A 12,690-nucleotide genomic window follows, 5' to 3' on the forward strand; every position below is an offset into this window, starting at 1 on the left:
TTCTTAAGTCCCTTATAACAGGATTAAACTAAGCTGATTTTTACTTTCGATAGGAATTATCTCTATGAAAATCACAATAAACTGTTTATTAAAATCAAATTTAAACCCTGACTGAATTTAGGTGTTTTGGCTAATTGAAATAAGCAACTTAAGCCTGTTATGCTGAAGAAATTTGGAGAAATTTCAGTCAGTAGATAGCATGAAGGGCTCAAGAAGGCAGCAAAACTGCAATGCAGATTTTAAGTTAGAGCTGAGAGCTATTATGAAATTTTATAAATCCATTGAATGTCAAATTCTATATACAATTGCTATGTAATTCACTCTTGTTGTTATAACTTTCTACAATTAAGTTAGAATAAAGTGAATAGCATTTCTCTTGAGTAATGTAGCCATTAACATTTGCTGATCAACTTTATTATTTTTAACTTTGTGATAATCTTACAATTGCAGTTGGCCTTGAGCTGGAGGAGACTGAGGCGGTGAACACCCTCAACTCGGAACTGCTGGAACTCTTCTCACTTGAGGTGAGAAAAAACCATAGCGACCACACTGGGCTGATCCTCGATGTCTTCAGCCTTACTCCACTCATGGATGAAATCAACCGCATCCAGAAGGAAATCATTGGCAAATTTTCAACCAGTGGAATTAGTAAGTAGATAATCCACAAGGTTTCTTTTATAAATAAAAAGAGTCAACTGTTTTCATAGCCTGATGTCAGCTTTGGGGTCGGCTTCGCTTCACAAAATCTTAAGCATTGACTATAACTAAAAATAGTTTAGATAATCACATGCAACTTGTTGCACCATTCTTTTATCAACTGATTAGAAGTTTAATTGAGTGTAGTAAAAATTGATTAAGTAATATGCATAAAAAGGTGGCACATTGGTTTTATAGATAAGAAGGTTGAAGGTGCAGTTAAAGATGGAAGGATTACAAACGGTAAGCAGGGCCAATCAGCTGCTACCAGCCAGTCACATGGCCTATGACATCACAGCTCAGATGATGTACTTCAATATAGACATTAGATATCATATACCATTGTTATTGTTCTTTTTGTGACTTTTAGATAACTTTAGAAGTGTATATGTTGGTGCACTCTATATTTAAACGTACATGTTGGTGTACTTTATTTTTAAACATGTGTGATGGTGTACTTTATTTTTAAACATATATGTTTATGTACTTTATATTTAAACGTACATGTTGATGTACTTTATTTTTAGAACCGGTGACATGAAGACAGTATATATATATATATACATATATATATCTATATTTACATATGGCTCATTATGATGATAATTAACTGAAAATGTTTGTTGGTACAGTTGATTTGTGTTTGGAAGTATTCACACTTGAAGGGCTGAACGGTTTTTGACTGATCAAAACCATCTGTTTAAAAAGAATGAAAGTATCATATAGTTTCCAGATTCATCCAGGGCATTAACGCTTAAAGGGACTAGACACCAAATGGTCACAAAATCGGCAAATCCAGTATTTCCTTAAAACAAGCCTAGAATTGGGAAAATGAGATAGTATGTGACCGATAATACATGATTTTGTATGATTTAAAGAAAAAAATCAACAACAATGTTGCCGCACACGCTGTCTCAGGGGAGTTTACCCTTTTTAAAATAGTGCAGAATGGTTTTCCTGTTTAAAAATGGCACGGAACAGTTTATCCGAACAACTTGCAAGTCATGTGATGACACTAACCTGTCGATATGCGCTTAGCCAACTATCATTTTCAGCAGTGTTAATCTCTTTCAAAAGATTTCGTCAATCAATTTCATCACCAATGTTAATCTCTAAGGCTCTGTATTTCATTTCACAGCAGTTTTCCACTTTCTTGCACTGTCCTTCCTTTTTGGAAGAAATGAAGTGTGTATATTTAGCATGTAAAAGTCACATGATGAGTGTCGATAAATATATTGATGCTATTTTTAAACTTACTGGGTAGATAAACCTAGTAGATTTTAAATTTGAAAAAACTGCAAAAGATAATTGTGTTGTTAGCGATATGATACATCAGTAAGTAATATTCAATGTGTTGTGCACAACAATACCAATTTGATGTAAGTTTTTAACAATTTTCTTCTTTTTTTACAATTGTAACATCTGGTGTCTAGTCCCTTTAATTAGCATAAAATATCCAACTGCTGCCATATTTCTTATATGCAAGTTTACTCCTTTGTTAAATTACCTGTCTGTTTTGAGTTGTTTTCTCTTCTTTTCAGGTAGTATTGATTGTTTTAGTTTCTGGAATGTTGGATGCAATATTTAGTTGTAAGTTATGATTTTATTATCCCATGCTTAAACCATTATTCAGGGTCATTATACACACAGCAAATCCCTTCAGCTAATTTGAAAACAAGCATTATGACAAGAATCAAGATACTTATTTGTTTTAAATGCTTTAAAGATGGTATACCGGACCCCTTTCCAAACATTTTCCCAACTCTATCCCATTTTCCTGTTTTCCATTTCTTCATGGCTGATTCATGCTGGATGAAGTAAACTTTTATCCTCTAAATTGTTTTTTTTTTTAAATATAAAAATTTATAGTGCTTCTTTTAAAGGCAATAATAGATCATGCATCAAATGTATTTATGATTTATAATGTTATGTATATTTGTTTTCTGCAACAAAGTTTTAAGGGATGGGGTCATTTTATGTTTATTCTGATCTTGTCTGTGCAATATTACAACTGTTAATTACTTAAAGTAATGTGTGTGCTGTGTTTATAGCTCACTTAAGCACAAAGTGCTCTGCTCAGGATGAGCTATAAAGATCAATCTTTGTTCGTCATCCATCTGTCCGTATGTACCTCCATTAACAATTGCTTGAAAGTCATCATCTCTGACGCCATTGGGCCAAATTTGATGAAACCTTGCAGGAAGCTTCCTAGGTGGACTTTCTTCAAAAGAACAAAAAAACCTTGATCAACCTATGACAACAACATCAAAATGGCCGACTTCTTTTTTGTCTTTTAAAATATTTCTTTTGAACCACTGTGTCAAATTTATTTCAACTTCACAGGAAACTTGGGTGCCCATCTACAAAAATACAATAAGGCCTCTTGATTGACCTACAACAACAACAACAAATAAAGGCTGACTTTCTGATTTAAGTTTAAAAAATCTATCTGAAATTTTATTTTTCTTAATCAAAAGATACTGAGCAACTTCCCAACAAGATGTTAATGGTTTAATTGTAAAAAAAAAGTTTAAAGCAGAGTGAAAAATCCATATTGTTAAAATTTGAACAAGGGCAGCAAATCATGCTACATTATATCCCTTTCTCTTCACATTGGAATTTTTGTCTATTTTTAGTAACAAGGGAACAGATTTTATACTTGATGAATTCTTCAAATAAGTCACTTCTAAGGTAATTATTGTTCTTTTTATAGACTTATAGGTTAAAGTAATTATTATATTTTTTTAGTTCATAGAATTACATTTTTTTCCAATATTATATTTAATAATCAGACTTTTCCACCAGACTAGACCATTGACAGACTTGTACAGAATTCAATCTCTTGCTAGCCACTTTCATCTTATATAAACTGATGAAATCCCTGCGGTGTGCCATCGAGGTACACATATATATGGATGGAAATATTGCAGTCAGTTTTTGTGTTCTTCAATGATAACTTATTAAGGTTGCATGTTTGGGAAAGACATTTTTGATAATACTGGTATAGTTTGTAACAGATTTTTTCTGTTAACACACTACTGTTCTGGGTAAGGCCTAAATTTGAAAACTTAAGGTAGGTTTTTTTTACAATCATCTTGGAGGGTTTTTGTTGTAGTGGGTTTACATTTCGTATGAAACATCTTTAATTAATGTGTCAATAAGTTCACAATCTTATTAATATTAAGTGGATAGTAAGTAACCCTTCAATTTATGCTATGGAGGTTAAACATTCCAAACACTTACCTAGTGTTTTTTGACAAAAGGATGAAGAAACAGAGGAGTGTTTTTAGTTTGAACTGAATGAAAAACAGGATAGCATCTATAACTTGATAGGGATGACCATGGTTACCTGCCAATAGTATTTTTTTACCGCGAAAATACATGTATTGGGCAGTTAATTCAGGAATTGCTTAAAGTATAAGAAATCTAGCAATTAAATTCATTATAATTTTTTTTAATGTACTTTCATTAGAAACTAGGAAAACATTGGGTTTCTCGGTTCTTATTTATTGTGAATAGCTTGAAGCTTTTTAAATTCCTCGAAGATGATGATTCATAAGAATCTGACTTAATTGTGTTATATTCTATTATTCTTTTATAAATTTATCAATTTTAAATAGTTTAAGAAAACAAAATAATCATAGTAATACTGTTATTTTCATAAAATATTTCAACTGAAAGCTAAATTGTATTGAATTGAAGCAAAGGGATGTTATAAGACTATTGGCATTGGCCTGATGATATCCAACAACATGGATTCCAAAATGCTTTCATCACATTTATTTTAAAAACAGGAGTGTTAATTTCTTCATGTAAAATTTAATTGGAAAATATAAAGTATTTCTCCAGTTAGTTGTGGAAAAGCACAGGGCCCCATTTTAAGGTCCAGGATCCCTAACATGTGATGTGTGTTCCTATTTCTACATTTTTACATCTATTAAATGTTGCAATGACACAGTGCTTTTTTCAAAACTCTATAAATATCTTAAATGTAGGTTAACATAACTGAGAGGCCTCAAAGATGTCTATGCGCCCTGTGACGTCATTGCCCCTACCTGCTACATTTTGACCTTTAAGCATGTTAGAGCAATGAATGGCCTTTTTAGAAAAAAATATCAAAAGAAGATAAAAGAACACTTGCTAAAGCAAGCGGCTGTATTGGTCTAGATCATCAAAATCAACGTAAATAAACGTGTTTTAACATGTGTTCAGGATTTGTTATCTGTTCAGGTTTGTCAACCAGTAATGAGTAAATGAATTCGGAAAAATGATTATACATTATAAGGGAACAGCCTGGAAATTTTATTTTGAATAACATTGCAAAACAAACAAAGCATCATTGGCTCATGTTATCAATGAGCATACGACAAGTTGTCATACTATGACAGATTTCAATTAAATACAAAGCAAGTGTGGGAAATGAAATTGGAATTGAACTTTAAAATCCAAACAGGCCTTGAGTAATATTTCCAGTCAAAGTTTTTTCATTCAAGATGTATCTCATAACAGCCAAGAATAAAGGATTCGAAAAATCTATCGAATGATAGGTTCATGAATAAGATAGGTCCAATGTTAGTTTTTCAAAACTTCTTTTGTCCATACTTGCCAACAGAGATTATTACATAGGAGATTGACAAATAAATAGTAATGGTACCATGTAACCTTCAACTTATTACTGAAATGTAGGCATTAAAATAGAAATTTAAAAAAACAACAATAAACAGGGCTGATATAATTTTAGACTTTGTCATCAATTCAATGATACATTTTTTTAAAACACACTGTCTATCACATTTTATCTCGAAACATGGAAAATATCATCAGCATTTTCTGCATTTTATTCCGTAAGTTAAGCTTTATCTTTGACAATATCAGATATAGTCTGTGCCCTCCCAGGGGTCTGATCTGATTTATGCCATTCTAAATGTAAATTGGGCGTACAAGCACTAAATGTAAATTGGGTGTACAAGCCAATAAATGTTTAAAAGAAGTGTTTTTCTTTACATATCTCAGGTGAGCGATTCAGGGTCATCATGGCCCTCTTGTTGTTCTTTTCAACTAATGTATACACTTTGAAAATATATAAATGTAATAAATTACCATAGTTTATCTTAAGTCATGAATATACAAAGTTTAATCAAATCAATAACAAATCTTAGTAGTCATTGGTGTCAGCATTCAAAAAAATTTCTGTTGCAATAACTGAAAAACTGATGAAAGATTTTCAAATATAACTTGGTGCACAATTTATTAGTAACCATTCTCCAATAACATGTAAGAAGGCCAAAAACTTTGGCTTCAATAATAATAAAGTTATATCCCTTGATTGAAAAAACCAACAAGCGTTGTTATCTTTGTTTAAAACTGCTGTCAGGATTGTGGTGGGTTGCATTGCTTGTTTGGTGTTAAATGAGCATACAGCACAGTTGTAGAGTTCAATGTTCTACCATACAATACAGAACGCTTCAATAAACTATGCTGAATGAATCTGCTGTTTCTTAATCACTAAAGATTTAAAATCACAATTCTACATGTATCAAAGATTGTTGCCATGGTATACTTGTTGACAACATGTTTAAGTATATGGCCAAGATATGTTATTTTTATGTAGCCATATACACAAGTATATATTGTTACAGTATAATATATATAAGATTGTGCATTTGTTCTTTTAATGTTATAAATATGTTTGTCAACAATCAACTTATCTGTATACAGTATACAGAGTGTTAGAGGAAAATAACCTTTGCTCTTCATGTGTATTTTGTACAGGTATGTACAGTGCTGCATATGAATGTTATACATGTATGATAAAAATATGTATTGTTGCCTATTTGTGATTTAACAGAAGTGCTAAATGTTTGTGGTTGAGTGCCTAAGATCATATCATTATATACACTTAGAAACTTTAAAAACACAATACAATGTGATATGAAAATTGTTTTTTGGTAAGACCATAAAATGTTCAGCCTAGTAAATTCTTTGTGAATTAAGCCTTAATGATTGCCATAAAACTTAATTCACAAAGAATTAACAGTGTTGAACATTTCTTCATTTATCAAAAATCATTTTCGAAGTTCATATATTGTGTTTTTAAAGTCTCTCGGTGTATATTTGTATCCTGTTAAGTTTATCTGTATGTTTTATGCTTAAACGCCATAATTCCACTGTTAAGACATTCATTTTATTATTGATTTTATGTTTATCTTTTATCATATTTTACTGCATGACTTGATCTAATCTAACCCGGTAAATAAAATTGTTGTTGATAAATATTTATTATAACACTTCAAGTGTGCCTTTTTGTTAGGATGGCATTATATATTTTAATTTTGTTACTGCATTTATTCAAATTGAAGATTCATGATTCAATATCAATATGATGGCTTTGAAATTTCAATATACAAGTGGTTATAGTTGTGAAATTTTTATCTGGGAAAATTTAATGAGTATAATGAAGCCATGGTCCTGCAGTAGGGATGCTACATGTTCTAGATAAACTGATATATTGTGATATGTAACCAAAGTGCTACATATTGATATGCTACTGCAACATATCAATATTTTCATTGTTTTATATGCCATACTAAACATGCATTCAAATTTTAAAATGACCAGACAATATAGAACTTTGTTTATGATGAGCATTCTTTTTTGTGTCATAAATACAACAGTTTGTATCTTATATTCATGAAACTACTTTTTCAGAATCTTCCTAAGCATGATTTCTAAGACCTGTGTGAACATGGGTCATCTCTGGTCATAAACAAGGTCTTATTCCATTTACAAATTTATCAGTGTCTAGCCACTCTTCAGGAAACTCAACATGAATATGGGTTATCTTGGGACAGGAACTAGGTCACTAGGTCAAATCATGAAAATATTTGTGTTCATAAATTCAACAGTGTTTAACAAAACTACATGAAACTCTATCCGAATATTTGTAGAAATGATATTTAAGATAAGTCGGAATATGGATTACCTTGGTTAAAAAATAGGCCACTTGGTCAGATAATAAAACCTTTCTTATTCCTTTCATAAATTCATCAGTGTTTATCTAAGAAACTCAGCAAGAATTTTCTCAGCATGATATTTGGACCAGTGTGAAAGTAAGTTAACTCAGGACAAAAACAATTTCGGACCAGTGCCTATATGGGTCAGCAGCAGTCACCTTTTCCTCTTTAAACATACACCCTGCTGCAAAATTGGACTTATTAAAATGAGGAATCTGGCATTAATGTATTTTCTACATTTCCCCCTTGTTGCTTCATAGCTTATTTAATTACGCCCCAAAATGCAACTGGTTAGGGACCACTGTTTGGAATGTACCAATGATTTTACTACCTTGTAAAACCTTGTTTAGCAAATCCATTATGATTGTTTTTCTTACAAATGATATTTTGTGTTGGTAGGGATTGGTCAGATAATGTTTAAACTAATCTAAAAAAAACTAGGTCACAAGGTCAAATCTTCCAAAAAATATATTGGAAGACAGTGGAGGCATTTTGTTTGGTCTTATATTCATTTGACTTAATCAGAATGTTTTCTTTGCAGAACTCTTGGATTGTTTTGAAACTAGGTCATGTGGTGTCAAATGGGTCAATATGTCATATCTTTTTTGTCTAGAACTATATAAATGACTCCATCCTGAAAGGTAAAGGTTTGATCATGTTTAAACTTGGTCAGAACGGTCCCCTTGGTCAAGTCTCAGCAAAAAAAACTAGATCACAAGGTCAGATCTTTTTAATCACTAGAGGTTTTATATTTGATCCATTAGTCATCAAACTTAATCAGAATGTTTCCCCTTCACACAATCTCTTGTCTGGAACTATATCATGTTATTAATTGGTCAGATTGTGTTCGAACATGGACAGAATGTTTCTCTTAACGAATACTCATTGCATTTTCAAGTGTGGGTCATATGGGGTAAAAATCTAGGTCACTGGGTAAAATCTTGGGAATATACTTGAGGCAATATATCTGTCCAAATATTTATGAAACTTAATCAAAATGTATTTCTTGATGAAATTAATGACTAGTTTGAAACTAGGTCAAATGAGGTCAGATACTAGGTGACTAGGTGGAGTCTTTGAAAAATTATGTTTTGGAACAAAATATTGGGATTAGTTGGTCCGACTTTGTTCAGACTGTGGCCAGGATATTGTTCCCTTTGATGTTATCACAGTAGACTTTACAAGTGGGTCGCATGGGGTCAAAAACTAGGTAAAATCTGAGAGAAATCTTTGGAAATCTGTGGCAATATTTCTGGTCCAATCTTCTTGAAACTTAATCAGAATGTTTGCCTTGATGAAATATTTTATTAGTTTTATTTTTTCATTTCAAAAATTTGCAACCAAACTAATATCTCTTATTCAATGTTCATATGAGTCTATCTCTCTGCACCTAATCTGGCTGGGGATATCAATTCAATGAATTTGCTTGTTTGATCATTGTGAACTATAGAAATCATGTGACATCCTGTTGCCACTTGGGTTTGTTTAGAAATTGGAAAATGTGGAAACAGATAAAGTATAGAATGATATAGAATGATATATTTTTTTATTTTCAAAAGCAATATCATGATTCACTTTGGAAATGTCACGATATATCATGATACCGCCAATATGTATTTTCCAACAATAGTACGCATCCCTACTCTGCAGCCATACTGCACCCAGATCTGCATGTGATCTATTTGGTTTATTATACACACTCAATAAGTTCAATTTGTAGTATAATAACTAATCTACACTGATAACAGAATAAAAAAATCCTTGATATCCGATGTTGCAAATCTGTACTTGTGGATGAAATAAAAACAATCATGTGTTTTAAGGGTATGTGGCTTGATGCCAGAATGATTTTTTTTCATTTTATTGTGTAATTCTGTCATATCTACAATGCATGACAAATCAATGTACTGAAATTGATGGTTGTTTAAAATTGCTCAGTTTTGTTTTTGCCTGGGAACATTTCTGTCAAGTGCCCGTACACTGACAAACAATCTGTGCTCAAGATTTGTACCTGTTACACTTCATTTTAGATAACCAATAACTAATAAGCGAAAAAGCTGTCATTATTAATTTATTCAATGTTCAACACTGTATCAAAACTGCTGCTTCCCCTAGAAACTTTTTTTGTTTGACTATAATAATCTAATTGATGTAAAATACCACAGTCTATTCAGTTGCTGACAAAAATGTACTCGGGCAATTTTTTATTTGTTACTATTGTGCTGTTCTTAATGTATGATTTGTATCTCTGTGATTCCTATACATTTGGCATAATAATTACCTGTCTTGTTCGTGCATTTATCAATGTTTTCTCCATCAGAGCCACGCCCAGATTTCTTGAAATTTTTTAAGCATAACAGGTTTTTAAGTCCCTTATTTTATTTAGTTAAATGACCTGCTTATACTTGACTTTCTATGATAAAAAAGTAGTTTATCATTATCACTTTTAAAATAAATTCCTGTAATTATTTTGAAACTCCTTAAAATGTGATAATTAATGAAATTGAACCAAAACAAAAGTAGTGGGTAACACTGTTCTGATGGAGCAAAACTTTGATATATCCCTTATTGTTAATAGTAACATAATTTGAATATTTCATAAATTTTCTTTCATATTCCTCTACTATTTCAAGTGACTAACATAAGTTGTTATCATTAACTTATAAAATAAGTGATGACTGAAGAGGCATAATATCTGTACAATTTAATTTATTTTTCATTTTTATATGCAGAAAATTTCTTCTGGTTTAAGTTTTGAGTCCATGGATTTTTATTGATTTTTTGATAAACACATGATCATGTATGCACTTTTAGTTCTTTTATTACAATATTGGTCTAAATCTGTTGGTCTAATAATCTTTAAATAATGGTTGAAATCATTTTTGAGCCAATGGGTTGGTAGTATTTTTCAAAATATTTGTCTGTTACATTCCATATTGATTAATTTTTATGTGCCATACTTACTGGTAGAAACAGTCAAGTTAGAACATTTTCATTGTCTGATTATTTTGTGACCCAGTTATCCCAGATATACCCCCTGACCTTTTACAATTGACTGGTGCATAAGTGTCATACTCCTTTGACAATGCTGAAGAAGTATGTGGTTCTGCTAAGATTGCACAATGTTTAAACAAAGATGGTATTGTTAGTCTTTAAGACTTGTATTGGGTTATAGGAGCAGTCTTTTTCTGTTTTAATCAGTGTTCAACATTTTCCATGCCAACAATGACAAGCCACTGTGGCTCTCATGCATAAAAGTTTAGCCCTTGGGAGATGTACATGAGAAAAAAAATGTCAAAAGACAGCCGAAACAATCTGAAATGCGGTAAAGTAAAATTTAGTCAAAAAATTATTTCAACTTACCTGGGCTTAACAAAATTTTTTTAGCCTTTCAAAGAATGAAACAATGTTTCTTGCATGTACATATTTCAGCAGAAATGGTCGACAACACGTTAATTTAAACAAAATTGATTTCAACCATTATATTTGTTATCATTAATTCGGAGGTCTTAATGTTAATTATCTAGCTTCTCTGGGCATGAATGGATCATATTCATAAAGACCTTAATAAACAATGTCCTATAATTAATGATGGTTGATGTACACTATTGATGATGTAGTGGGGATTAATGAAATAATTAAATGTATTTAAATGTCATAATTATGGTCTTCAAATATCTGCATCAAGTTATTTCTAGACAAATAAATTAAAAGTGGGCATCTGTTTTTTTACAAACTAAGACATAAAGCCACCATATATTTGACAAGTGCTATTGCATCAGATACCAAGGTTGCCATTTCATCAGTTTAGCATGTTTTGCTGTCATTACTTTTCTTTGTTAATGTCTATTTTCATCATTTATTCATAATTGGAGTCCATTTTTGTTTTGATCACACATTTCATATTGGTATGCTTTTACCATAAAATGCATGTAATCATGGAAAAGTGTAATACTGGATTATGCCAATAAAAATAGTGAGCCATTTGATGTTGTTATTATTTGACCATTTGAATTGCTTCTTGAAATGTTGAAAGGTATCATGCGGTTGGTTTGATAAGTCTTGTGCTGTCCAACCTTATGATTCCACTCATGTGCACAATTCAAGATTTTTGCCAAGATGCACTTGACCCTACTGTCTACAGACTTAAAAGCATTAGTAATGACAAATACACCTGTTTGATTTTAAAGACTATGGTCATGGTAACTTTACTCATAAAATACTGACCTCTTACTATAGACAAAATGCTTGATCCTATATTATTCACAAACTAGGTAGGAATATTGATCATGACCAGTAGATGACTTATTGATTTGAGCTCACTAGGTCAAAGTTGTAGTGACCTTTACTAAAAAAATGTTCGCTCAATATAATTTCCATAACATGTAGCTGACCATCAGTAGGTCAATGGTCATGGTAACCTCACTCTCAATAGTTACTGCTGAATATTTACAGAATGGTATGGTCCTCAAACTTGGTAGATGGCTTTTGTTTTTGAGGGCAGAAGGTCCAATTTCGAAGTCTTGGAAAGCAAGTTCCATGCTGAACTTATTGGAACATATTTGAATATTTACACTCCCTATTGTTCTTCCTTAGAGGAACGCATATCTTTTCAATTGCATTCATATTCTGATTAAGTTGTGTACCATCTTCAAAATACCTCTGATGCTTGTGAGTGTTCAAATGAAGTTTTATTGTAGTAAAATGTTTGTGATGTCTTCATTGAAGCTGTCACTGTTCAAAAAGCCAATTTATAGCACCTTCAATTGTTCTGTTTTTTTTCTGTTGGTTGTTACTCAACATATGCAATACATAACCAGCAGTGCGTTCAGTAAGGCGAGCGTTTACAAAACGCTCGCAAACGTTTTGTTTTGTATCCCTGTTGTAACGCAGCGCATACACGTTAAGTGGGAAACCAAACAGCAAACGTTCGCCGCAATTATCTTTACTGAACACGCCTGGTCGCACATTCTACTTCAGT

At 31.8% G+C, this 12,690-nt stretch overlaps 1 protein-coding gene across 2 annotated transcripts in view; it reads left to right on the forward strand.

Moving 5' to 3' along the window:
• LOC128232450 (uncharacterized) overlaps positions 1 to 11,693 on the forward strand; it is a 55,926-nt gene extending 44,233 nt beyond the window's left edge. Inside the window, exons 8-10 of one of the 2 annotated variants that reach the window (XM_052945999.1) lie at positions 451 to 648; positions 895 to 939; positions 2,238 to 11,693. In XM_052945999.1, coding sequence (XP_052801959.1) covers positions 451 to 648; positions 895 to 939; positions 2,238 to 2,284 — 290 coding nt within the window. In that variant the 3' untranslated portion in view covers positions 2,285 to 11,693. Of the gene's footprint in view, positions 1 to 450; positions 649 to 894 lie in introns of both variants that reach the window. The other variant, XM_052945998.1, reaches the window with a different exon arrangement.
• The last annotated feature ends 997 nt before the right edge of the window (positions 11,694 to 12,690 follow it).

The sequence above is a fragment of the Mya arenaria genome, chromosome 4, assembly GCF_026914265.1.
Source record: "Mya arenaria isolate MELC-2E11 chromosome 4, ASM2691426v1".
NCBI classification, from domain to species: domain Eukaryota; kingdom Metazoa; phylum Mollusca; class Bivalvia; order Myida; family Myidae; genus Mya; species Mya arenaria.